This window comes from Drosophila willistoni, chromosome 3R, assembly GCF_018902025.1.
Source record: "Drosophila willistoni isolate 14030-0811.24 chromosome 3R, UCI_dwil_1.1, whole genome shotgun sequence".
Lineage (NCBI taxonomy): Eukaryota > Metazoa > Arthropoda > Insecta > Diptera > Drosophilidae > Drosophila > Drosophila willistoni.
The window spans coordinates 7,891,733-7,913,448 of record NC_061086.1 but is presented as its reverse complement, the minus strand read 5'-3'; the positions used below and the strand labels follow the sequence as shown (position 1 = coordinate 7,913,448).

The 21,716-nt window shown below is 35.8% G+C and overlaps 8 protein-coding genes and 1 long non-coding RNA gene across 9 annotated transcripts; 5 read left to right on the top strand and 4 right to left on the bottom strand.

Annotated features, from left to right (window-relative positions):
• Positions 1–488: 488 nt before the first annotated feature.
• LOC6650440 (organic cation transporter protein) lies at positions 489–6,049 on the bottom strand. Its single transcript, XM_002073180.4, has 3 exons — positions 5,874–6,049; positions 1,573–2,201; positions 489–1,504 (listed from the first exon to the last, which is right to left on the bottom strand). The coding sequence occupies exons 1-3, from the start codon at positions 5,914–5,916 to the stop codon at positions 515–517; spliced, it is 1,662 nt and encodes a 553-aa protein (XP_002073216.1). The 5' UTR covers positions 5,917–6,049; the 3' UTR covers positions 489–514.
• Positions 6,050–6,516: 467 nt separating this feature from the next.
• Positions 6,517–7,526, top strand: LOC6650439. Its single transcript, XM_023180317.2, has 3 exons — positions 6,517–6,809; positions 6,870–7,172; positions 7,232–7,526. Exons 1-3 carry the CDS (start codon positions 6,651–6,653, stop codon positions 7,439–7,441), a joined length of 672 nt encoding a protein of 223 aa, XP_023036085.1. The 5' UTR covers positions 6,517–6,650; the 3' UTR covers positions 7,442–7,526.
• Positions 7,427–8,306, bottom strand: LOC6650438 (single-stranded DNA-binding protein, mitochondrial). Its single transcript, XM_002073178.4, has 4 exons — positions 8,207–8,306; positions 8,056–8,146; positions 7,891–7,999; positions 7,427–7,831 (listed from the first exon to the last, which is right to left on the bottom strand). Exons 1-4 carry the CDS (start codon positions 8,225–8,227, stop codon positions 7,609–7,611), a joined length of 444 nt encoding a protein of 147 aa, XP_002073214.2. The 5' UTR covers positions 8,228–8,306; the 3' UTR covers positions 7,427–7,608.
• Positions 8,307–8,385: 79 nt separating this feature from the next.
• Positions 8,386–9,862, top strand: LOC6650437 (zinc finger protein 32). Its single transcript, XM_023180678.2, has 4 exons — positions 8,386–8,590; positions 8,657–9,399; positions 9,470–9,592; positions 9,656–9,862. Exons 1-4 carry the CDS (start codon positions 8,474–8,476, stop codon positions 9,762–9,764), a joined length of 1,092 nt encoding a protein of 363 aa, XP_023036446.2. The 5' UTR covers positions 8,386–8,473; the 3' UTR covers positions 9,765–9,862.
• Positions 9,863–10,027: 165 nt separating this feature from the next.
• LOC6650436 (zinc finger protein 271) lies at positions 10,028–12,373 on the bottom strand. Its single transcript, XM_002073176.3, has 5 exons — positions 12,065–12,373; positions 11,542–11,999; positions 10,734–11,476; positions 10,334–10,669; positions 10,028–10,274 (listed from the first exon to the last, which is right to left on the bottom strand). Exons 1-5 carry the CDS (start codon positions 12,321–12,323, stop codon positions 10,043–10,045), a joined length of 2,028 nt encoding a protein of 675 aa, XP_002073212.3. The 5' UTR covers positions 12,324–12,373; the 3' UTR covers positions 10,028–10,042.
• A 212-nt stretch (positions 12,374–12,585) lies between these two features.
• Positions 12,586–13,509, top strand: LOC111519424. The gene is made up of 3 exons (XR_002724362.2): positions 12,586–12,992; positions 13,058–13,319; positions 13,379–13,509. It is a non-coding gene; the product is annotated as an uncharacterized LOC111519424 (long non-coding RNA).
• Positions 13,417–15,185, bottom strand: LOC6650090 (transcription factor Ouib). Its single transcript, XM_023180343.2, has 4 exons — positions 15,052–15,185; positions 14,165–14,985; positions 14,032–14,103; positions 13,417–13,618 (listed from the first exon to the last, which is right to left on the bottom strand). The coding sequence occupies exons 1-4, from the start codon at positions 15,172–15,174 to the stop codon at positions 13,495–13,497; spliced, it is 1,140 nt and encodes a 379-aa protein (XP_023036111.1). The 5' UTR covers positions 15,175–15,185; the 3' UTR covers positions 13,417–13,494.
• A 167-nt stretch (positions 15,186–15,352) lies between these two features.
• LOC6650089 (40S ribosomal protein S25) lies at positions 15,353–16,274 on the top strand. The gene is made up of 3 exons (XM_002073174.4): positions 15,353–15,423; positions 15,708–15,984; positions 16,079–16,274. The coding sequence occupies exons 1-3, from the start codon at positions 15,421–15,423 to the stop codon at positions 16,150–16,152; spliced, it is 354 nt and encodes a 117-aa protein (XP_002073210.1). The 5' UTR covers positions 15,353–15,420; the 3' UTR covers positions 16,153–16,274.
• Positions 16,275–16,926: 652 nt separating this feature from the next.
• LOC6650088 (zinc transporter 7) lies at positions 16,927–19,998 on the top strand. The gene is made up of 4 exons (XM_002073173.4): positions 16,927–17,357; positions 17,436–17,692; positions 18,028–18,459; positions 18,620–19,998. The coding sequence occupies exons 2-4, from the start codon at positions 17,512–17,514 to the stop codon at positions 19,114–19,116; spliced, it is 1,110 nt and encodes a 369-aa protein (XP_002073209.1). The 5' UTR covers positions 16,927–17,357; positions 17,436–17,511; the 3' UTR covers positions 19,117–19,998.
• Positions 19,999–21,716: the final 1,718 nt, after the last annotated feature.

Below are 21,716 nucleotides of genomic sequence, written 5' to 3'. Positions count from 1 at the left end.
ATAAGATATTGACATACTTATAATTATATATGTATACATCTATATATTCATACATTGTAGTTAAAAAAGAAAATGGAATGAAAAAACCGGAAAACCAAATATATTCAATTTCGAAATGAATGTTCTCAACTGTACCAAAACCAAAAACCAAACGGAGAAACTCCCTTAAATTGATTTAATTGGCTCTGGGAAGGGAATAAAAACTTTTCAGTTTTCCCACAACTTGGACATTTGAGATGAAAATTAAATGCAGCAAGATAGAGCAACTTTTCTTTTTTTCAAATTTCTTTTTATTTTTTGTTATTCCAACAGCGAGAACGGCAGCCTCGTTGCTTTATTTCTTGATCTTAAGTGAGAAATTAAAACTTATGATACTAAAATGAATCAGGTATTAAGGCTATATAGTGTCTGGCTTATGAGAATGTTGAACAACATATAATCAAAAAACAACAAGGAAAACAAAAACACAAATTTAGTTTTGGCATATTCTGTCTCTTTCACTCTCTTTCTCTTTTCACTTGCCACTTTCAATTTTTTTTAGTGGCACCGTTTGCTCAGGATCATCGAAAATACTATTCTGTCGTGGTTTACGACCAGCACACTGACTGAACCAAGTATCACCTTTGCCAAAGTTTTCACCATCCTCAATTGATTCGGGCATCGGTTGATTCATTGTCTCCGGCAAAAACATAACCCAGAAGCCAGAACCAATAGCCACAACTCCAAAAAGAACAGCGGGTATTTTGGGATCAAACGAGTCCAGTAAAGTAATCAATGGGGTCAGAGCTCCCGATAAACGGGCACACATGGAGCCCAAGCCCATGGCCGAGTTGCGTACCACAGTGGGGAAGAGTTCGGCGGAATAATTGTAGATGACAGCAAATGAACCGGCTATCAATAGTTTGCCTAACATCACCACCGATGTCGATGTGGTGCTACCTTGGGCAATGAAAGCGGCAATAATGCAGCACAGGCCACCACCCAGCATCAGAGTGGAGGTGATGGAACGTCGTCCCAAGCGATCGAGTATAAAGACAATAGTCAGATAACTGGGGAACTCCACCAGGCCCATAATGAAGAGTATAAGATACGGATTGCCATAGAGCTTGCCAGCGCTCAGCGAGAGTCCATAGTAGACAATGGAATTGGCGAACCAACAGAGGCAAACATTCAGAGTTTTCATTCTCAGATTGGGAGTACGGAAGAGATCCTTAAGACCGGCACTAGATTTCTCTTCCATTGCCGATTGTTGTTTGGCCTTCTGCACAAAGTAATCCTTATCGATTGGAATTCCCGAACCATTGATACGCAAACCCTTGGCCACAATGTCCACGGCCTCGGCAGCACGTCCTTGCATCCAGAGCCAACGCGGTGATTCATCCAGCCACCACCAGTGGCCCAAGAAGAGGCATCCATGTAGACCATAGACAACCTGCAGCAATTGCCTATTATGGATAAGAGCTCCCCAACCAGCCACTAGCATAATGCCTCCAGCAAAAACAGCCTGAAATGAACAAAGAAATGGGTGAGTTAAAGGTAAAATTCGTAAGTTTGGACATTCTTCTTCCTCACCTGGAATGTTATGCCGCAGACTGTACGTTTGGTGGGCCCTACCAGTTCCATGGTTAACACAAATCCACATATATAAGCTCCTGCTGAACCCACAATACCCAGCACAAAGCGAGCTGCCATGAAACTAAAGTATTCGGGTATAAAGGCCACGCCCACACCGATAATTAACTGCAGCAATGCCGACCAACAGAATACAGTTTTGCGACCAACTTTATCAGCCAAACCGCCCAGAGTCACTGCACCGGTGAATACGCCCAACATGTAGACAGTCTGGACTATGGCACCCAGCCAACGGCGATCACAAACAAAATTCCAATCGATTGTCCTCGAATCCTTGTAGTATGTATTATCATAGACATATTGAGTGCATGTCACTATTGTTCGATTATCCAAGGGATCGTACATATGGCAGGAATCCAATTCGCCATTATCCTTTAACGGTATGGCGGCGAGTATATCACTGGTATTCCATGGCACCTGGGAGAAGGTGCCATTATCGATGCCCTCAATGAAACAACGATGCTCGGGCACAGCGGCAACTGTGACCAGTGAGAGCATATGCAGACCAGCAGTCAAGGCGGATAATACTTGCAGGAAGAATTGAAGGAATTGGTATTTACCAAATTCCCCTAAAATGATCAAGGAAACAAATTGTGATTAAATAAATTATAATTTGATTTGAGGTACATTGTATTACTGAATGACTTAATCTTATTTGATCCTTTGGGATAACAATATCCGACTAGAATAAGTTCTAAAGAGTTTGTAGACAGGAGCTTTGAAAATTGAGTTAGATTGGTACTAAACTGTACTAAAAGGTCATTTTGTTTGATATAGTTAAAGATTTTCCTTTTATTGGGGGTATAAAAAGCAATAAACAAACGAGTGAGTAAACAAGTGAATGGATGAACAAGTGAGGGGCAAGAACATGTGAGTAAGTGAATAACTGATCTATCTATCTGGAAGAAACTTTACTAAAAGTTAAAGTGTTTCGTTAACTTTGCGGTTTATTATGCAATCTCTAACAAAAGCCGCCCACTACCTATTTGTATAGATGAGATTAGGTGCTCGTATTTCACTTTCCACAACTAGAACTAATAACCTTCTATCGATGGCATAATCCATAAGCCTTTAAGTCTACCGCAATAGGTATACATTTCGACTTTATTGGGTTATCACACATATGTATATACATATACATATAAGTATGTTTGTATGTATATAGAAGGCATTTCACATTGTGGTCAGTTTTCAGGCATTGTCGTCACTCAATTTCGATGTCGCCGTATTCTATGCAATTAAATCAAGTGGAATTTATTCAATTCGATTTCAATTGAATGGCATATATAAATGTGTCGCTAAAATATTTGTACACACATATGTACATACATTTTTTAGAGAGAAAGAGATAGAGAAGGATAGAGACTGCAGTGAATTGATTATGACAAAAAGGCAAAAAGCAAAAGCATTTCCATTACGGTACGATACGATATGATCAGTCAGTCAGTCCGGTCAGGGACTGTGTAAATTTTCTATAGACATATAGCCTAGATATTTGACACATGATCGAAAAAATAAAACGTAGCCAAAGCAAATCGAACCAAGTCCAACGTTCAATCGGCAATTCCAATTGATTTGTGCGGATCTACTATATAAGTATGAAATATTGATGGTAAATAAACGAGACGGCGACCTTAGAAGCCATTCAATTTTACAGACAAATTATCATCAGACATTACATTACACGATGGTCTGGGAATTTGTTTTCAAAAATAGTGCAAAATTATGTCACATTTGGTGATGATGTCTTAATTAAATCCAATTTGTCTGCAATCTTTAATTAAATTCAATTAAAATCTAACGCCTCGCAGCATATCATTTTGATTAAAAAAAGGCGTTAAACAATCGTCTGATAATAAACTAATGGGCAAATCATAATCATAACACAAAAAAAAAAAACAATATCATGATAGTGACGCATACATAAATTATTATTCAAACTATACAAACAAATAACAACATTGTATATATGTACATTGTTTGTTACCAAGTGTGGCCCTTGAATTAAACTAAATATTGTTGTTTTTTATTTTGACAAAAACGTGCTTTTTTATACCCTATGCTGATAAGAGTCTTTACTCCGCGGGTATATAGATTTATGTAATCCATAAGGAATCGAGGATAACTTGATGCTGATAAGCTATAGTTCATTCATCGACTGATTGACAAAGGGGTCAATGGATATTTATCCAGCTGTGCCATGGCCTTTAAGTGTTGTGCATACAAAGTCAAATTAGTGGCGGATCTTAGGGAGGGGAAACTATGACAATTTTCTCACCTAATAGCGACATTTTACCTAACTAACTAGTCAAATTGCCAAAATGCTCACCCTTACCACCTTGTTCTGTATACCAGATCTTTTTAAAAAGGATTAGGTCTAAATCAAAACCGATTTATATAACTTCCAATTGAACAAATTCCTTAAACATGCATTAATAATTTAAAGGGATGGCTAAATAAAGAGGCTTAGAAGCAAACTACATACGGTCAAAAGGGGCCATACATTTTTATTAAAGGTTTTAGATACATCTAAACGAATCGTAGCCTTTATAGGTGAGCCCAATATACTCTAAATATAATTCGATCTTATGAAGTTTGGTATATTCCTTTTTTTTGGTGTCGAGTTTGAATCTGAAGTTTAAAAAAAACATATCCAAAAAATTTTATGGGAAATATAAGCAAGGAATCGGATAATTAACAATCATGAAATTAAAAAACAATTCACAAGAAAATTTCAATATAATTTTATTGTTTTAAAAAATGTAACGATGAAGTTCCCCAAGTAGTAAATATTTAGTATCATCTGATCAATATATAATTTCCGGTTGTGTATGAAAACAAAAACAATTCTATACAAAAAGTTGTATTATTTAACAAAAATCTACAATTGATTCAGGTTGGGATAGGTCAGTAAATTGAACTGTGATTATCAGAGAGCAAAAACAAGTCGGTTTTTTTTTCTTTTAAACAAATGAAACAAACAAAACAATGAGATTTCTGCTTATCGGCAAAATAGAATTCATTTTAAAGGTCATTTAAAGCTTTGCATTGCCATGTGGAAGAACTTTCAAAGTCGTTCTTTAAAAACAAAAAAGACCTTCTTGAGCAAAGCAAAAATAACAAAAATAAATAAGAGCAGACACACTCACGCCTCCAAAAAGTGGGTAATTAAAGTATCAAAGCCTTCGCCAAAGCCAAGTGAAAACCAGTTTTGAGATACATTTAGGTATTAATTTTTTGTTTGCAATTCTCACATATGTACATTATACATACATATATGTAAATAATATTAAATACAGAGACTTACTAATGCGTTCATTACACTCGCATACGATACAGGTTTGCGAATCCACACAAAAAAAAACAAAAAACAAGTTTATTAATGAAATTAATTGAATGGTAGAAATCCAATTCAAAGAGAAAATCAAATGCTTTTTTTATAGTCATTTATAACAGCTATCAAATGGCCTAGTGATAAGTGATAACTTAAGGGGTTTCATTTTTTTTGTTTTTTACAATTGTAATAAAGTTCTAGCTGTGCTATATACCCATATATATTCTAGAATCTAGATCTATTTACAGCTCAAACAAATGTGGTTTGCCATTATGCTCATAAATTTCACATACAAATCTCTCATACAGGTTGATCTTATTTAATTGTGGCATCATGTAAATGACTTCTACAAACACCTTTTATTTTTATGACAAGCCATGTGATTGTTGACGATAATCGTGTCAGTAGACAAGTACAACGAGTACCCATGTTAAATTGAAAAGATATAGCCATATACCTAAGGCCTAGGGAAAAACCTTGAGATTATTAAATTAGAACAATTTCTATGGGAAATGCGGAAAGGGGTTGGGGAGGAGCGTAAAAAAACGCTGTAATTAAAACTGGCTCTTATGCGAAATTGTCGGCAAAACTTGATAGACACTCACTCGAAGCTTGCTTGATTAAATGAAAAATATAAACGTTAAAATTTAAAAAAAAAAACACACACACACACACACATACATACATTTCCATGTCTTAACTCTGCAGTAGCAGCTAGTCAGATAGCTTAGAGTTCAAATAAATTATTTGAATAAGCCGCCAAATATATATACCATGTACACTAAATGTTAACCTTATCCATCCTATACAGATAAGACATTATTTGATAACCGCAACACAACAGCAGCAGCAGCTTATCAGCTGCAACTTGGCAACTGTTTTGTCCTTAGTTTAGTTTAAATCTTACCCAACTTTCCCATAAGATCCTCTAGAACATAATCCACAGCCATATCGCTTGATTGCTTGATTCTTATGAATGAAAGTTCTTAATTCAGTGTCTCACACTCCTTCTTTACTTTTTTTGTTGATAGCCAAAAATTGGCGTGTTCACAATGCGATCACCGCCAGCAACATTTGAACTCGCAAAATGCCAACTACAAACTGAACGAATGCGATTCGAATTCAGTCGAAGCTGTGGAGCTGTGCTTGTGCTGACTGAGGCAGAAACCCCAACAAAATACTCACACTCACATGCCCATATGCTCCACACTCCAGAGATAGCATAACGTCACGCTACAATCGCTTCAAGCTGATAATACATATGTGTGTGCTGAGAGCTTTTCATGAGTGGATCGTAACGAGAGTTAGCCATTTGGTACCTACGCCAATAAATTGCAATACCTATCAATAAAATCCACATATGATTGGAAAAACTAGTAATACAGTCCCTTGATTAAACCTTTAAAATTTTCCTCCTGAGAAAGGGAAAACCATTTTAAATGAGAGCTTAAAACCTTGGTTATTTTACAAGTTTTCAGTTTCGAATCCTGTGTTTTTTGTCATTCAAAATTGCCTACACCTTTGAGTTATCAGATGCTAGGCCCCTATATTAATGTCATATTTGAAGTATTTCAAATTATAATATTACTTGAAATTTTACAAAACAAAATTCATTTCATTTTCGATTGCAATAAGACGAAAAAAAATTGAATTTCAAAATTAATCCAAGTTGCACAAGAGCAAAATGTGTGAACCGGCAACCAAGGATCCCATGTCCTTTTTATATTTAGATCTAATGGCAAATCATTTGTTACGCGACATTGAAGAGGCGACAAAGGACTTTAATGATAAAATGGTATTCCTAAGGGAACAGGAAAGTAACATTTTGGAAAATGTTAAAAATGTAAGACGAACTAAAATCTAGAGTAATTACCTAAATGGAATATATGTATATTTTCTTTAGCTTATTTCCATTGATGAGTTCTTGGATTTACTCAGAAAGTGCGTAGTTAAAATGGAAATCGAATTAAGTGACAATGAGAATGGATTAATTGAAGCAGAAAGAACTGTGGCACGTCTGGAAAGATCGCTAACAGGTTGCGAATCCCTAGATGGTAAATGGATACCCCTACAACGTAGCACTTATAAACATCTCTTGAAATTACTTTTATCGGCCGATCGATCATACGCTCAATGCGCTTGTCTTAAGGATGAGATTGAAGATTATAATCAAGAATTGATTGGAAAAGTGGCACCTGAAAAAATGGCAAGATAATATTAATTAGTTAAACTATTTTTGTCTAATTTGGTTAAATTTTCTTGTAGATCGGCGATATAATTGATTACCATAACAAATCTTTGGAGTTGTTGGAGCGACAGATTAGTGAATTGGAATCTCAAACGGAAGTCTTAAAGTTAAATTTTGATCAAATTTCTAAGGATATGGATATCAGCAGTCTAAGCACAAAGCTCACTTGCCAAACTGGCCAAGAGATCATGGCCGATAAAAATAAGTTTCAATTATTTAAGAAATAATTTCGTATACTTTTCGATGTAACAAAAATATTGTAATGAGAAATTATTATACAAACAAATGTAAATGCATGTTTCATACTTGTAACTTGCTTGATGTAACTTTATACTTATGAAAATATTTAAGGGTTATGTTTTGGTTGTCTGTAATTAATCTTTGTATCCTAATCCTAGTTGTTGGCATCACGGAAGAAGAGCACATCATCGGCTATAATGCTGGTACTGGTCTTTTGATTTCCCTGCTGATCTGTAATCTCGCCATAGGAAATTTTGCCTTGGACCATTGTGCGTTGTCCCTTCTTCAGATACTCAAGAACTGTGTCCCGCAAATTGGGCTTGAAAACTACCACACGATGCCAATCTGTACGCTGGGCCCAGTCGCCGTTTTCGTATCTACAATGTGTGTATATTAATTGACATCAAACAACTAATACTTTCAATTGAATACTTACTTGTAGTTGGTGTGGGTGGCCACAGAGAAGGTAACCACCGGATGCTCTTGGGATCCTCGCAATTGGGGATCTGCTCCCACTCGACCCAATATGGTTACATTATTCACAGCTGTTGAACAGATAAATATTAAAACAATTTCACCATATTATTTCGTAATTACAAACTTTTTTCAATTTTGGCGGGAGCTGCAGTTGTTGTTGCTGTGGCGGCTCCTCGTGCCGGCAATTGGCGCAACGCATTTAACATAAGTGGCAGCTGTTAAATAGAATTGCTATTACAATCTTTATTGAAAGGGAAGGTTAAAATGTTACTCACAAGTCGTTTTTGTTGTTGCATTGTTGTTAATTTTACAAAAATATTGAAGAAAACTTAAAGAACATAAAGTTACCTAAGCCAGGGCTGCTGAAGAATAAGTCCTTACTGTTATCGAAATTTGAATCGATAATTTTTATAAAAGTTGGCAGTTCTGTAACTGCAATATTTGAAGTTAACCCAGCCCTGGCTACAGCAGCTGACGCCAAACAAACAATAATAAAGGGCAAATTTGCTTAAGATTTAAACAAATTGTACAAATTCGCAAAAATGGCAATGCTTTGCCGAACCTGTGGCCAACAAGTGCATGCTTTAAATTCCAAGCATTTGTTTGATGAAGATGGCATGGAAATTATCCGAAATATTAAGATTCTAACGGGCATTTTGGTAAGGACTACAAATAATAAACATTTTAAATTACTTAAATGCAATTAATAAACAATATGATTCTAGATAACTAGTCAAGCAGATATGCCAGAAAATATCTGTGTAAATTGCCTATTGGATGTAAATAATGCTATTGAATTTCGGGAACGTTGCATCCAGATGCACAACCATTTGCTAGAGCAGTACACAAAAGATGCCATGGAGCATAATAAACTGGAAAGGGAACCTTCAATAGGCATAGAGGATGAGCAAGATACAAAAGAGACGCAAATTGAAGATTACAATGACTTGATATATGAAGTGGATGAGAAGGAGGATGAATTTCTAATCTGTTCTCCCGCTGCCCAATCAATTCACGAAGTTAGTGGAGAAGATGATGACGATGAACCACACATGACTGCAGAAGACTATGCCTTGATATACGACGAAGAAGTGCACGAAGAAGAGGTGAGAAGTCAGGCATCACCTGCTACTTCAATATCCTCCAATTCCTTACAAGTGCCCGGATTCCGCCCACGAAGGCGTATACCATCAAGTGAACGAAAACCTCCACCAAAACGCAAAAAACCAACAGAGCCGTTTTTCTGTGACCAATGTGGTAAATCCTTTTGGGAAAAAGGTAATCTTGTTGTCCATATGAAACGACATGATGCCAAGAAATACGAGTGTCCAGAATGTGGACGAAAAGAATTTACTGCCCATCTCCTGAATTTACATATACGTATCAAACACAAAGGAGAATTGCCCTATGAATGCAAATTCTGTGGCCAGCGATTTGATAATAGTTTGAAGCGGCTTAAACATGAAAGGTAATACCAAATTTAAGAAATTACAAATACAAAATATATCTTATACTACTCTTTCTTTCTCTCTACTCAGGGTTATTCATATTAAGTATGTATTTCCGCGTCCATATAAATGTCAAATATGCGACAAAAGTTTTAAAGATAAAACCTCATTTGCTAAACATGGTTCTATACATTCGGGTGAAAAACCACATCAGTAAGTTTCTTAATTTTAAGTATTTCATTCAATTTACTAATTGTTTATTTTCTTTTTTTGCAGATGTGAGGTTTGTCAGACTTCTTTTAATCAGAAAAGAACATTGGTAAATCATTATCGTAGTAAGCAACATATAAAAAACTATGAGGCGCAAAAAAAAAGATTAAGTTAAAACAATAAAATATATCTTAAGTTTTATATATGTTTTCTATATTTTTATGGGCTATCGATTAATGTATGTAATAAAGGAAAGAAATTACAACATCATAACGAATGTATTAGCTCCACATACATCAATAGAAAAGATGTGTCTAGATAAAAGATAATTTTATAGTTTGTCGGTTTTGAGATTCAAATTCTGTGAAAACTTTACCTAAAAAGTTTGGAGCCCAAGACTATGGAAGAGTGTCAAAAATTAAAAGTTTTTAAGATTTTTTTTTAATTTAATTTTTAATTCTCATTTGATTCAACAAAAATAAGTTGTTCGGCTTCCGAAATGTCACAGACCCTGACCAGATTGATACTTGGATCAATAAGAACCGCCTCTGCCTGTTGCTCTTGTTCTTCCAATTGTGGTTTGTCACCATTTTCTAATTTGTTTAAATTCTCTTTGTGCATTTTACTTATTCTATGGGTATTTGCATTATGCTTATATCTGAAGCGAACATCGCATAAATCACATCTAGAAATAAAAGAATTATTAATGTAACCAAACCTAAAACTGATACCAATCGCGCTTACTTGTAAGGCCGTTCGCCAGTGTGTGTCAGTTGATGATCCTTGAGTTTTTGACGAACAAAGAAACCCTTGAGACAAACATCACATTGCAGTGGTCTCTTGTCGTGGGTCATTTCGTGTCGTTTGGCCTTGGCTGGTTCGGAAAATGCTTTCTCACAGTGCTTGCATTTATAGGGTCTGGCTCCCGTATGGATATTCATATGCCAGGCGAGGGCATATTTATGAGTATAGCTTTTATCGCAGAGTGTACAATAGTGACGTTCTGCCTTGGCTGGCTGAGCTTTGGGTTTCACATTAAGGCGATGAATAATTATACGCGGAGCAGCATTATGGACTTGCCTTCAAAAGGGAATACAAATATAAACAATTGGGAACTAAAAGACTAATCTTTATGGATACCTACTTTTCATGATGCTGTCTTTGATAGGAAGCTTTAAAAGATTCACTGCAGTATTTACAGGAATAGGGTTTCTCATCATTATGCCTAACACGCACATGTATGTTTCGGGTGTAGGAATCGTAGAACTTCCTCGGACACTCCGGACAACTGTAGTTCATGGTACGACTATGTCTTAACATATGCATTTGCAGATTACAAGCCAATTTGAAAATTAAACCACATTGATCACAAACGAAACTTGGTGGCTTGGCCCTTATCTGCTCACGACGTATACGATTTCGTTCTTCTTTAGTACGCTTGGGTCCCAAGGGTTTCGTTTGCTTATTGTCTTTCGATTTGGTTTTCACATTAGATTTGATCGTTGTCGATTTTGTTAAGGGCGATTTACGTCTTGTGCTTTCAACTTCTTTAACTAATTCCGGATCGCCAGAGTATTCATTTAAGAGATTCTCAAAAATCTGATTACCCAGTGCTATGCTTTTAGGGTCATCATTTGACATTAAAGTTGGTTGTGTTTCCTCAACAATAACCTCTTCATAGGGCAAATCATCAAGATGATCATCAGTTTCTGCATACACTACATTTTCGTAGGCACATTCAATTCCAGAGGCTTCATCGACTTCCTCGGCAACTTGATTTAATTTCACTTCTGTTCGTATACAATTTTCACGGAACTCGACAGCTCTACGTAAATTATCAACACACTTTCCACACATATGATGGGGTAGACTCTCAGGGCAATTGATCTAGAAAATAATAAATATAACGATGTAAAAAAAACTAAAATCATTAAAAGCATTAAAGAACTAACCCAAACACCTGTGATAGCTTCTATGTGAAATAAGAGAACCTGATTATCCTTTACTTTCAGATCCTTGAATTCATTATCGGCGACAAACTGTTTTCCACAGGTTCTACAGGGTATCAATGGTTTGTCTTTAATCTCTACATCATCCCTTACATCATCGGTAGTCAGGGGATCAGATTCAATTTTTATCTGTGGTGCAGTCACTACTTTCTCGTTATTATTTGAACTAACAAAATCTGGAGCTGAGGCCAGGCCGGTGGTATTACGGACATAACTCGGTGTTGGCACAATGTCCACTGGCGCTTTGGCCATTGCCTCCGCCTCGGCAATAAGCTCATCTACCAATTTCTTATTCTCTCGCCGTTGGGAGCGCTCTTTGCGTGCCTTTTCCGATTCGCTTTCATCGTGTTTGTTGATACACGGCACAGCTCCCGGTTTTAAAGTCCGCCTCTTACACAAACCTAAAAAGTAAATGTTTCGTATAGAAATCAGCAAATGGAGGCAATTCAAACCTATTAGTACTTACCCATTTCGAACTGCAGGCTTCCTTGTATATCCTCATCTCTGAAATGCTCACTACAAACTATCGGATTCTTTAGTTTTAGTACATTTTTGTTGCGGCAAAATGTCACCCATTGTTTCACCGCATCTGGACACTTCGGAAAGTTGAAGAAACTCAAGGGTCGACTGGGCGTCTCTTGGCCATCAGGGGAATGAGTTTGACCATTTTTGGACTTATTTCTACTGGGTAAAACGTTGCTGCAATTAAAAACGCAGCACCTCATTTTGGGTGAACAATAAACAAACTACATTGCAAGTGGGCTGGCAACTTGCTTAAATAGTCTTTGGCAGGGTTGGCAGGTCTAAACTAAAATTAACAGTGGGCATAGAAGATACTATATTCCACAAATATTGTCCTCTTAGCCTTGTTATGCTGTCAACTTCACGCTTAAAAAAAGTTTATTTTAAATTAATTAAAATTGGAAAATTTTTAAATTTAATTATTCTTTTAAATTCTATGACATTCTCTATTTGTAACTTTTTCAACACTAGCAACCAAACATTTTGCGAATTGCGAGCAAAACAAAAAACAAAACAGCTGCGTGATTATAATCTTTTTCTGAGTAATAATTAATTATTATTATTTGAATAAAAACAATTTTGAGGGAATTATACTATGACGGAAGTTCAACTGAATAGCCAGATGAGAGGCAAAAACGAAGTTTTAATAATTGAAGAGGCCGAGTTGGATACTAAAATCCTTGAGCAGGACGAGAATATTTTAACTGGATTCCTTAATGAACAAGTTACAGATGATATTACCAGACTACCTTAAAAATCCTAAAAAATGAACGTGACAAGCCAGCAAAAGACAAGGAGTCGTTATGAGGAGAAAATACACGCGATTCCTTCCAAATTCATTTGTGATCCTTATCAATGTCAAGTCATGAAAGGTAAATTATATCAAATATTAAGATAGACATTGATCATCTTTTAAATCTCTCCTTACTATATACAGGACGATCTGCTCCAGGAGGAGCTGCTCCATTGTCCGATGAAAGTTATACAACCAGCAGTTCACTATGATTCCACTTGAATACACACACCGGTGAGCGACCCTATAAATGCCAATTGTGCCAGGAAACATTTGATCATCAGGCCAAACTAAGGAAACACCACCAAAGACCATCATTGGAATGAGCTGTATGTCTGAAAGGTTTCTTTATGCTCAACGAAATCAAGAAGCATCCACTCATAAACACAGACGATAGGCCGTTCAAGTACATACTACAAAACTATTTAAATAAATTTTCATTTACCAATTTATCATTATTTTCAGGTGCGATTTATGCCAAAGCTACAGATACAAAAATAATTTATATACACATACAAAGAGTCGAATTCACATACATAATAAGACAAACAAAGATTAATATAAAAAAAGGATTAAACAATTTATTTATCACTATTTTTAAATGACTTTCTTTGCTTTCGCCGCTCATTTACCAAATGACTAGATGAATTAATGTGTTGCGTATAATTGCCAGCTCGCAGAAACCACAAATCACAGACTTCGCAGCTAAAAACAAACAGGGAAAATAATTTATATTAATTATTATTCGTTAGCTGGCATCTCAAAAACAACAACAAGAATCTACCAGTTGTTCACAAACAGATCATACACAAGAACTTAAATGTATTCAAATATTTGCTCTTCTTTCTTATATGTTTCCTAAACACACTATCACAATACACTAAATTTGAGCTAGACATTTAGAAAGAAGTTCTGGGCTATAGAAAGACTTTTACAATGAATGATTTAAGACCATGATCAACAAGGTTAATGTAAGTTTTGAAAATTGCTTGAAACCGAGATGGATGTGTGTAGATTGCATATTTTCCCTAATTAGATCGAAAATAGAAGTTATCACAAATAAAATATTACTACCAAGTTATGTTCACAATTTCATTGCTGGCCTACATTTAACTTACTGAAAAGTTCTCTCGCCGTTTTTAATTATTTTCCATTTGGATTGAGGAGCCCGTCCTTTTTTACAAGCCTCGCTAAGAAAAAAGAAAATGAAGAGTAATTTTAAGGCAAATATCGTTGTCTCTGGTTACCAACCGTTCATGCCTCACACGAGAACTATTTGTGCTGTATTCCAAGCCGCAAAATGTGCAGGGATATGGACCTTCGGTGTGTTTCAATTGATGCCTTCGCAGCAAATGCAATGTATAACATTTCTCATGGCATTGCTCGCACTCATATGGTTTGGTACCCGAGTGACGCAGCAGATGGACATTCAGATTACTGCTATCCCGAAACTGTCGTCCACAATGCTCACATATGCAGGGTTTGGCCGTTTGACCATCCCGATCCATAATCCGTTTGGGTTGCTCCTTATCATCAATTACTTTCACATGGATGAGTTTGCGTCCCAGACGCATGGTTTGCTTATTGCTTGTGGTCTTCGCTTTACTCTTTGGCCTGGAAGTGGCCGGTTCGTGCTCAACAATTTCTTCGATAATTTCTTTAACGCTCTCATCATTGGGACTTAGGTATTCCTCATCGTCGACATAGTCTATGTATTCATCGTCTAGATATTGTTCAGTTGTTATATCGATTTCCAAATCAACCGGAGCATTCAATAGATCCTCCGGTTCCTTCAGAACTAAGTCAACCGCGAGTTGTTGATTCTCCAGCACTGCATTTAGATGGGCGGAAGGTTCCTCCTTGATGCTAGACTCCTGTTTAAGCTCATCAATACCCAAAGGATCATCGGAGGTGGGTGCTTCTGCTTTCGTTTTATCATGTTTTAAATTTAACTTGTGCTTTGACAAATATTTTTCAATTTTTGCACAGCGTCGGCGAAAGGATTGCAGCTTTTTTAACAATTCCTGGCAGTTTAGGCAAATATGGCTAGGAAAACACGCAACGTTTTCCACCTAAATATCAATTAGAATTAAGTTTTTTTTTATAAACAAATAAATCAAAACATTTCCAGTTCCTACCCAACAATTTGTGATTGTTCTTACAAACTGCAGTAGCTGACGACTATTTGGAGAGAATATATTTAAAGACTTTTCGCTTATAAGAGTTGTGCCGCATGTGCGGCAATATTGCTCCATTTTCATGTAACTTATTGTTTAAATAATTAAATTATGTTCTTTCTTTAACTTGTTTTTATTAAGAACTAGAGATGAGAAGTAGTGTAACATTTCGCGGTTAACAGCCCTGTTAACCGTTTGCCACATGTTCGTCAATGCACAGCAGCGCCATGTACAAAAAACACTCCCCGACTATTCGTCAATGCAACCCTGTTCCAAGTCTGGTAACTCTGGCAATTTCCGTCCTCCATCTTTCTGCATTGACTTTTCACGATGGTGAGTTGTATTGCTAGTGATTTTTTGTGAAAATAGTTCAAAATTACCATGAAAGTTGACTGAAAATGAGTGGAAATGTTAAACGAACAATTGGCCAATGTCAAGGATATGAAATTCCCGCGAAATGAGACTTGGACAATTGGAAAACTTGCTGTCAAAACAGCAGAACTCGACCTAACCTCGAAAGCAGGCAACAGCCGACAGCTGTAGTCGAATAAATTAACAATAATAAATTAATGACAGCAGTTTCTAATTGAATTCCTATTTCGCTTTCATTTCTATAGCCGCCTAAGAAGGACGCAAAGTCGTCGGCTAAGCAGCCGCAAAAGACACAAAAGAAGAAGGAGGGCTCCGGCGGCGGCAAGGCCAAGAAGAAGAAGTGGTCCAAGGGAAAGGTCCGTGATAAGCTGAACAATCAGGTTTTGTTCGATAAGGCCACCTATGAGAAATTGTACAAGGAAGTTCCTGCCTACAAGCTGATCACCCCCTCGGTTGTCTCTGAGCGTTTGAAGATCCGTGGATCTTTGGCCAAGCGTGCTCTTATCGAGCTGCGTGAGAAGGGTAATTGTTTGTTATTGTACTTGAACAATTTTTGGAAACTCTAAGACTAACTTGGCTTTTTCTCTTTCTCCTCCTCATCGTTGACGTCGTCTAGGTCTGATCAAGCAGGTCGTGCAACATCATTCCCAGGTCATCTACACACGTGCCACAAAGGGTGATGAAGCGTAAACAGTGTTTTACTCAACAGCAAAATGTGTCTCGCATTCATTTTACAATTGAATATTGATTGTATGGACTCCTGATGTGTGTAAAATGTTAATAAAACTTGCTTTCGTATTTGATGTAAGGGAGATCATGTGCCTCTAATAACTATATTATTGTTGTTTGTGTTGTCAAATGCGTTTACAATTGATAGCACACAGTAGAATTCGCACATATTGCGGTTTATTAATTCCTTTATTCAAATGTCTTTCCGCTTATATGTCCAAAGTAAGCAGACAGTTTCTTGCTGTTTTACCAAACTCTGTTTATAAATGGTCACGTTATCTAACTGTCCTAGAAACCCATTAAAAAATAATTTCAGTTTACTACATTACCAACTTTGGCTGAATTCAAGCTTAAAGCTCTATACCGTAGTTACTTTATTAATCAAATAATTAACTATGATATGAATACGTCTATATCATACAGGATGCTTCGAAGGAATGCTTTCAAACAGCAATTTGGGGTATTTTTTTTTTAAATGGAATTAATTCAAGCAAGTTTAGTTTAAATTAATCAGTATGCAGACACACACCTTTTTGAAACAAAAATAATAATTGTTTTTCACCAAGTAAATATTTAATAAAAACTGTAATGTTTTTTTTGAAGTCACTGTATTAACGGCCTTAAATGTCCGAAGAATTTTTGAATGTAAATAATAAGGATTACTACGCGCAACATAATAGGCCCTATAAAGCATTTCAAATCTTTTTGTTGTAAATTCATTGTAATTTCAGTTAATTGTACGTATCTACAATTTATTTAAAAGTAATTTGAAATCATATAAAAATTTATGTTCTCTGGGCAACGATTGTATCATGCATTGAAAATGTTTACTTGGTTATGCTATTTGTGATGACAACACAGCAGATTGGTTTTAGGTGAAGAGAAGAAGGGTTTCGGGTTAAGCGGATTTTTGTAAAAATGAATTGAATTAAAATTGTCTAGTATACTGGAGTAAAATCAGACGACGACGACGAAAACAAAACACCGGGCCAACTGTGCAAACACCTGCTAGCAGGAAGCGTGTTTTGGAGCTCTCCATTCTGAGGTAGTTCACCAATTTGGAACAAGAAGAAGAACTGAAATTACCGCCGACGCCGCTTAATCAGGTGGGAGGAGGGGAGTAACAGCGACAGCAGCAACACAGTTAACTCCAACGATAATACCACGTATGCAAACAAAATACACTTCTGTGATAAGAACCAAAATTCCACTAATGTCCAATCTCGTGCTTAAAATTTGTGTAGATTATTATCATCAGCAGTAGTACCGGCAGAAGCAGCACCCGCAGACAACGCCATCAGTCGGGCGAGCATCTTCATCATGATTCCTCTAACACACAAGGATAGAAGCAATTTGAGCTATCGCATTCAAGAGAAATTCAACAGCTGGAAACGTTTGATATTCTCTGATCGAAATTCGCGCAATTTGTTTCTCTTTCTTTTGCTCAATTTAAGTTTTGCCTTTGTGGAGCTCTTCTATGGCATTTTGACAAATAGTTTGGGTAAGAATATATCTTTACACCGTGCAACAAGTTTTTGCTTTTCGAGTGAGTTTAATTCCAAGAAATTTTCTCAAAGATCTAAAAGAATAAAATTGTACTTTTTGTAAGTACATTTTTCTGATACACTTAGGCATAAAGGAGATATCATTAATCCTATCTATTGCCTAAATATGTATATAGAACTTGTGTCTTCGTATTTTCTTTTATTTTGTCTCTAATCACACTAAGAATCTTAAAACTTGTTGCATAGCGGTAACTAATTAATCCCTAATTAATCTTATCTTCGTACTTTTACAATAACCTCTTGTGCTTTTTTTTTTACTTTTATCAATTAGGTCTGATTTCGGACTCATTTCACATGTTCTTTGATTGCACTGGTCTTCTAGCCGGTTTGGCTGCTTCAGTGATAACAAAATGGAAAGCAAATGATAAATTCTCCTATGGCTATGTCCGTGCGGAAGTTTTAGCCGGATTTGTGAATAGTTTATTCCTGCTATTTATAGCATTCTTCATTCTATCCGAGGGCGTGGAGCGTCTGATAGAACCACCAGAAGTGAAGCATGAGAGATTGTTTGTCGTTTCGGTATTGGGTCTTTTGGTCAATCTAGTGGGCATTTATGCCTTCAATCACGGTGGCCATGGACACTCACATGGCGGCGGTGGCGGAGGACACGGCCATTCACATGGTGGTGGCAGTGCACACGGTCATTCCCATAATCACAATGAACTGAATAGCAATCATCATCAATCGATTAATCTAGATAATGGTAAGAATTTAAAAGAACTTAAACTTGAGTTCAATATTAAGTTATCGATTGGACTATACTTAAGGTTTTTATTGTGACTAATTGATACAAACGAAAAAAAATGTGGCAGAATTTTGTTCAAATTGCTCTTATTAATCGAGTTCTCTTTTCCTTTTTTAAGGACATGGACATTCCCATGATTCGCATGGTCACTCCCATGGCGGTGATATATCCGGCAGCAATTCACAAATTATGCGTGGCGTCTTCCTGCACATTCTTGCCGATACTCTTGGATCTGTGGGCGTCATTATATCGGCAGTGCTTATGCAAATGTTTGGCTGGATGATAGCCGATCCGATTTGCTCCATTTTCATAGCATTGCTAATTGCCTTGAGTGTTTTGAGTTTAATCAAGGAGTCCATATTGATATTAATGCAACGGCAGCCGTCATCATTGGATCGAGCCTTACCGCAGTGTTATCAAAAGGTCACCGGACTTGCCGGTGTCTATGCCGTGCAAGAGCCACACTTTTGGACACTCTGCTCCGATGCCTATGTGGGTGCCATCAAATTGGAGGTGTCTAAAAATGTCGATCCCAAATACGTGGTTACGCATACGCGCATGATATTCGAGTCTATCGGAATCAAGCAGATCTATATACAGCTCGACTATGTCTGATAAGAAAATAGACATACATAAAACCATTATCTAAGCGTCATGGTGATGATGATGATAATGCTGCTACTGATGATAAGTAAAAGTTTTTGTTTTACCTAAATTTTAGTTGAGAAAAAATGTGTAAATGGTAACAAAAAAATTAGTGGAGTTAATTTACTTTTTCATTTGGTAAATCAAAAACAAAATAGAAAGCAACAAATTTTTTGTTAACTTATTTTTTTCTACTTATTGTTATAAAGTGTAAAGTATAGTTCATTCCAATAACAAAAACAAAACAAAACAAACAAACCATGAAAAAAGTTGTGTATGTGTTAAGGATTAGCAGTTGCTGCTGATCTTTGATCTAGTATATATATATAGGGCTTTAGTCTAATTGTATTACTAAGAAGAAAACGAAACAATTGTGCAAAAATATATATACATATAAATTATAATACATTATTTAAATTCAGAACAAAAGAAGAAAAAGAAAAAAAGCTAGAAAGAAACAATAATTATTTATACTTGACTGACAAAATTGAAATTGAAAAAAAACAAAAAATCACGAAATAATATAGCAAACATACATATATAAAACATATTGCCGTCTATGTGTATCACAGTCATCAAAACCAAGCATCAAAAACTTATGAACGAAAATATAATTTGTTAATACCGATTTTTTTATATACATGTACGTTAAAGACGAATTTTTATTTAATTGGGGATCATTTTCAAATACTAAGCACAGTATATACAATTTGTGGTTGTGTATTTAGATCTCCTCATTTGAAGAATTTAGATAGTTTTTTTTACGCCAAGCCGAAAGTACTGAAATAGAATCAATAGAACATTTTGAATAAATCAAATAAATGCCTATCATTTCTTGATTCTGAAACATTTCTTGGTGGCCTTTTACGTTACTTGTTATTTATAAGAAAAGTACAAAAAGTTAATGGTAAAATTTACAAGCCTCTTCAATTTATTGCCTACAACAACAACTCTATACTTTGAAGAACTTAGTCACCCGAATAAAACCCATTTCTACCAATCATTTTGTGAATTTAAAAGGCTTTTGAATATTAATTAATCTACTAAACTCAACTCCTTTTCTTCAAACTTGTTTTAAAATGTAGAAGTTTATTTTCATAAATCAAAAATTAAGCAATTGTTTTCTAAAACAATCATAAAGAAATAATACTGATATAATGGAATTGGCATCACTTTCGGAAAAATTTTCACACAGAAATACTAATGCTTCTTATTCGAAGTTTTCGTTTAAACCCTTTTCATATATTCTTTTATTCACAGACTGCCCGAATGAAGTTAGAAATACATACATATATGCATACTAAATTCGATTGCATTTGTTTCACTAGGTTGCTTAAAAGTATTTAATTTGGTTTTCAGTTATAAAGCAAAGTAATCATTTTTATACCCTCGCAGAAATTATAAAATTGGTCAGATGTTTGTAACGCACAGAAGAAGACGTTTCCGACCCTATAAGATATATACATATGTATATTCTTGATCAGCATCAGCAGCCGAGTCGATATCTTAAGAGCTATCGAGATATTTGAGCTACTTATAGCCCGGAGCAGATAAAGTATGAAAATTGTCAGGATCGGACCACTATATCATATAGTTTTAGAAGAAACATAGATGAAGAAACTGGAGTATCTCTATGAAATTAACTAATATGATAGTTTTGGATATAAAACATCAGATCGCGAAATTTCAATCAGATCCGATAAATATAACACAAGTTACAGTCAATATAAATCGGCTCTACTACGTCATTGCTTGAAATCCACTGAGCAGCTGAGCACACGCTTACACACACAGACGCAAAACTGTATGTGTATGCGTGCCAATCGCAGCATGCAGCATGGGGCAGAAGCAGAAAAAGAAATGGATATGATATTTGGAAGGTTTTGTCTGTGCATTGATGATACAGAAAAAGAGTTTGCAACATGTAAAAATATTATGGCCACGGAGTGCAAGGGTATATAAACTTCGGCACAGCCGAAGTTAGCTTCTTTAATATTTTTTGCTAAAATCTCTTGGTTTTGTTTTTAAATATTAATCTTTTCTTTCCATTTACTAATATTGAGAAGGCTTTGTTTCTTTATATCCATATTCATTGCAACTGTTTTGAATTTTAAAATACTATTTGCATTTTGTAAATGAATTATATGTATGTATGTATGTATGTATATAAAATTTTATCTTTCTAATGTCTGATATTCGGTAAGCTGAAATCTTTTCATTATTTTTGAAAAAAAAAAACAATTTTGTTTCGTGTTTCCCACTATAGGCAATGTGCACTGTACCTAACACACTCGCGCGATAGTCAACAGGTAACACAGACAACGAAACGTGCGTACAAACACACACATACAGATACACACGCACACCCAGTCGTATACAAATTTACAGTTGTGTATGTATGTGATGTAGAATATTTGTGAATAATAAAACATTTTTCGCAGATAGAAAAATTGAGGTTATGTTTCACGTTGCAATGCAACGTGGAAAAGTAGGACAAATCAAACGACGGGGTGGGTGGGGCTACTGCAGCAGCATTTCACATAAAAATAGCACAACAAAGCAACAGACAC

Excerpts from the sequence above, each read along its gene's own strand:
- LOC6650440 (XM_002073180.4), bottom strand. The coding sequence starts at position 5,916 with ATGGCTGTGGATTATGTTCTAGAGGATCTTATGGGAAAGTTGG. Across the intron at positions 2,202-5,873 it reads GGATCTTATGGGAAAGTTGG|GGGAATTTGGTAAATACCAA; the intron begins GTAAGATTTAAA and ends TGATCATTTTAG. Across the intron at positions 1,505-1,572 it reads TCTGCGGCATAACATTCCAG|GCTGTTTTTGCTGGAGGCAT; the intron begins GTGAGGAAGAAG and ends TGTTCATTTCAG.
- LOC6650439 (XM_023180317.2), top strand. The coding sequence starts at position 6,651 with ATGTGTGAACCGGCAACCAAGGATCCCATGTCCTTTTTATATTTAGAT. Across the intron at positions 6,810-6,869 it reads TTTTGGAAAATGTTAAAAAT|CTTATTTCCATTGATGAGTT; the intron begins GTAAGACGAACT and ends TATTTTCTTTAG. Across the intron at positions 7,173-7,231 it reads AAGTGGCACCTGAAAAAATG|ATCGGCGATATAATTGATTA; the intron begins GCAAGATAATAT and ends ATTTTCTTGTAG.
- LOC6650438 (XM_002073178.4), bottom strand. The coding sequence starts at position 8,227 with ATGCAACAACAAAAACGACTT. Across the intron at positions 8,000-8,055 it reads TCCCGCCAAAATTGAAAAAA|CTGTGAATAATGTAACCATA; the intron begins GTTTGTAATTAC and ends TCTGTTCAACAG. Across the intron at positions 7,832-7,890 it reads GCCACCCACACCAACTACAA|ATACGAAAACGGCGACTGGG; the intron begins GTAAGTATTCAA and ends CACACATTGTAG.
- LOC6650437 (XM_023180678.2), top strand. The coding sequence starts at position 8,474 with ATGGCAATGCTTTGCCGAACCTGTGGCCAACAAGTGCATGCTTTAAAT. Across the intron at positions 9,400-9,469 it reads AAGCGGCTTAAACATGAAAG|GGTTATTCATATTAAGTATG; the intron begins GTAATACCAAAT and ends CTCTCTACTCAG. Across the intron at positions 9,593-9,655 it reads TCGGGTGAAAAACCACATCA|ATGTGAGGTTTGTCAGACTT; the intron begins GTAAGTTTCTTA and ends CTTTTTTTGCAG.
- LOC6650436 (XM_002073176.3), bottom strand. The coding sequence starts at position 12,323 with ATGAGGTGCTGCGTTTTTAATTGCAGCAACGTTTTACCCAGTAGAAAT. Across the intron at positions 11,477-11,541 it reads AAGCTATCACAGGTGTTTGG|ATCAATTGCCCTGAGAGTCT; the intron begins GTTAGTTCTTTA and ends ATTATTTTCTAG. Across the intron at positions 10,670-10,733 it reads CAAAGACAGCATCATGAAAA|GCAAGTCCATAATGCTGCTC; the intron begins GTAGGTATCCAT and ends TCCCTTTTGAAG.
- LOC6650090 (XM_023180343.2), bottom strand. The coding sequence starts at position 15,174 with ATGAAAATGGAGCAATATTGCCGCACATGCGGCACAACTCTTATAAGC. Across the intron at positions 14,104-14,164 it reads TCTCGTGTGAGGCATGAACG|CGAGGCTTGTAAAAAAGGAC; the intron begins GTTGGTAACCAG and ends CTTTTTTCTTAG. Across the intron at positions 13,619-14,031 it reads AACGGCGAGAGAACTTTTCA|CTGCGAAGTCTGTGATTTGT; the intron begins GTAAGTTAAATG and ends GTTTGTTTTTAG.
- LOC6650089 (XM_002073174.4), top strand. Across the intron at positions 15,985-16,078 it reads TATCGAGCTGCGTGAGAAGG|GTCTGATCAAGCAGGTCGTG; the intron begins GTAATTGTTTGT and ends GACGTCGTCTAG.
- LOC6650088 (XM_002073173.4), top strand. The coding sequence starts at position 17,512 with ATGATTCCTCTAACACACAAGGATAGAAGCAATTTGAGCTATCGCATT. Across the intron at positions 17,693-18,027 it reads CATTTTGACAAATAGTTTGG|GTCTGATTTCGGACTCATTT; the intron begins GTAAGAATATAT and ends TTTATCAATTAG. Across the intron at positions 18,460-18,619 it reads ATCGATTAATCTAGATAATG|GACATGGACATTCCCATGAT; the intron begins GTAAGAATTTAA and ends TCCTTTTTTAAG.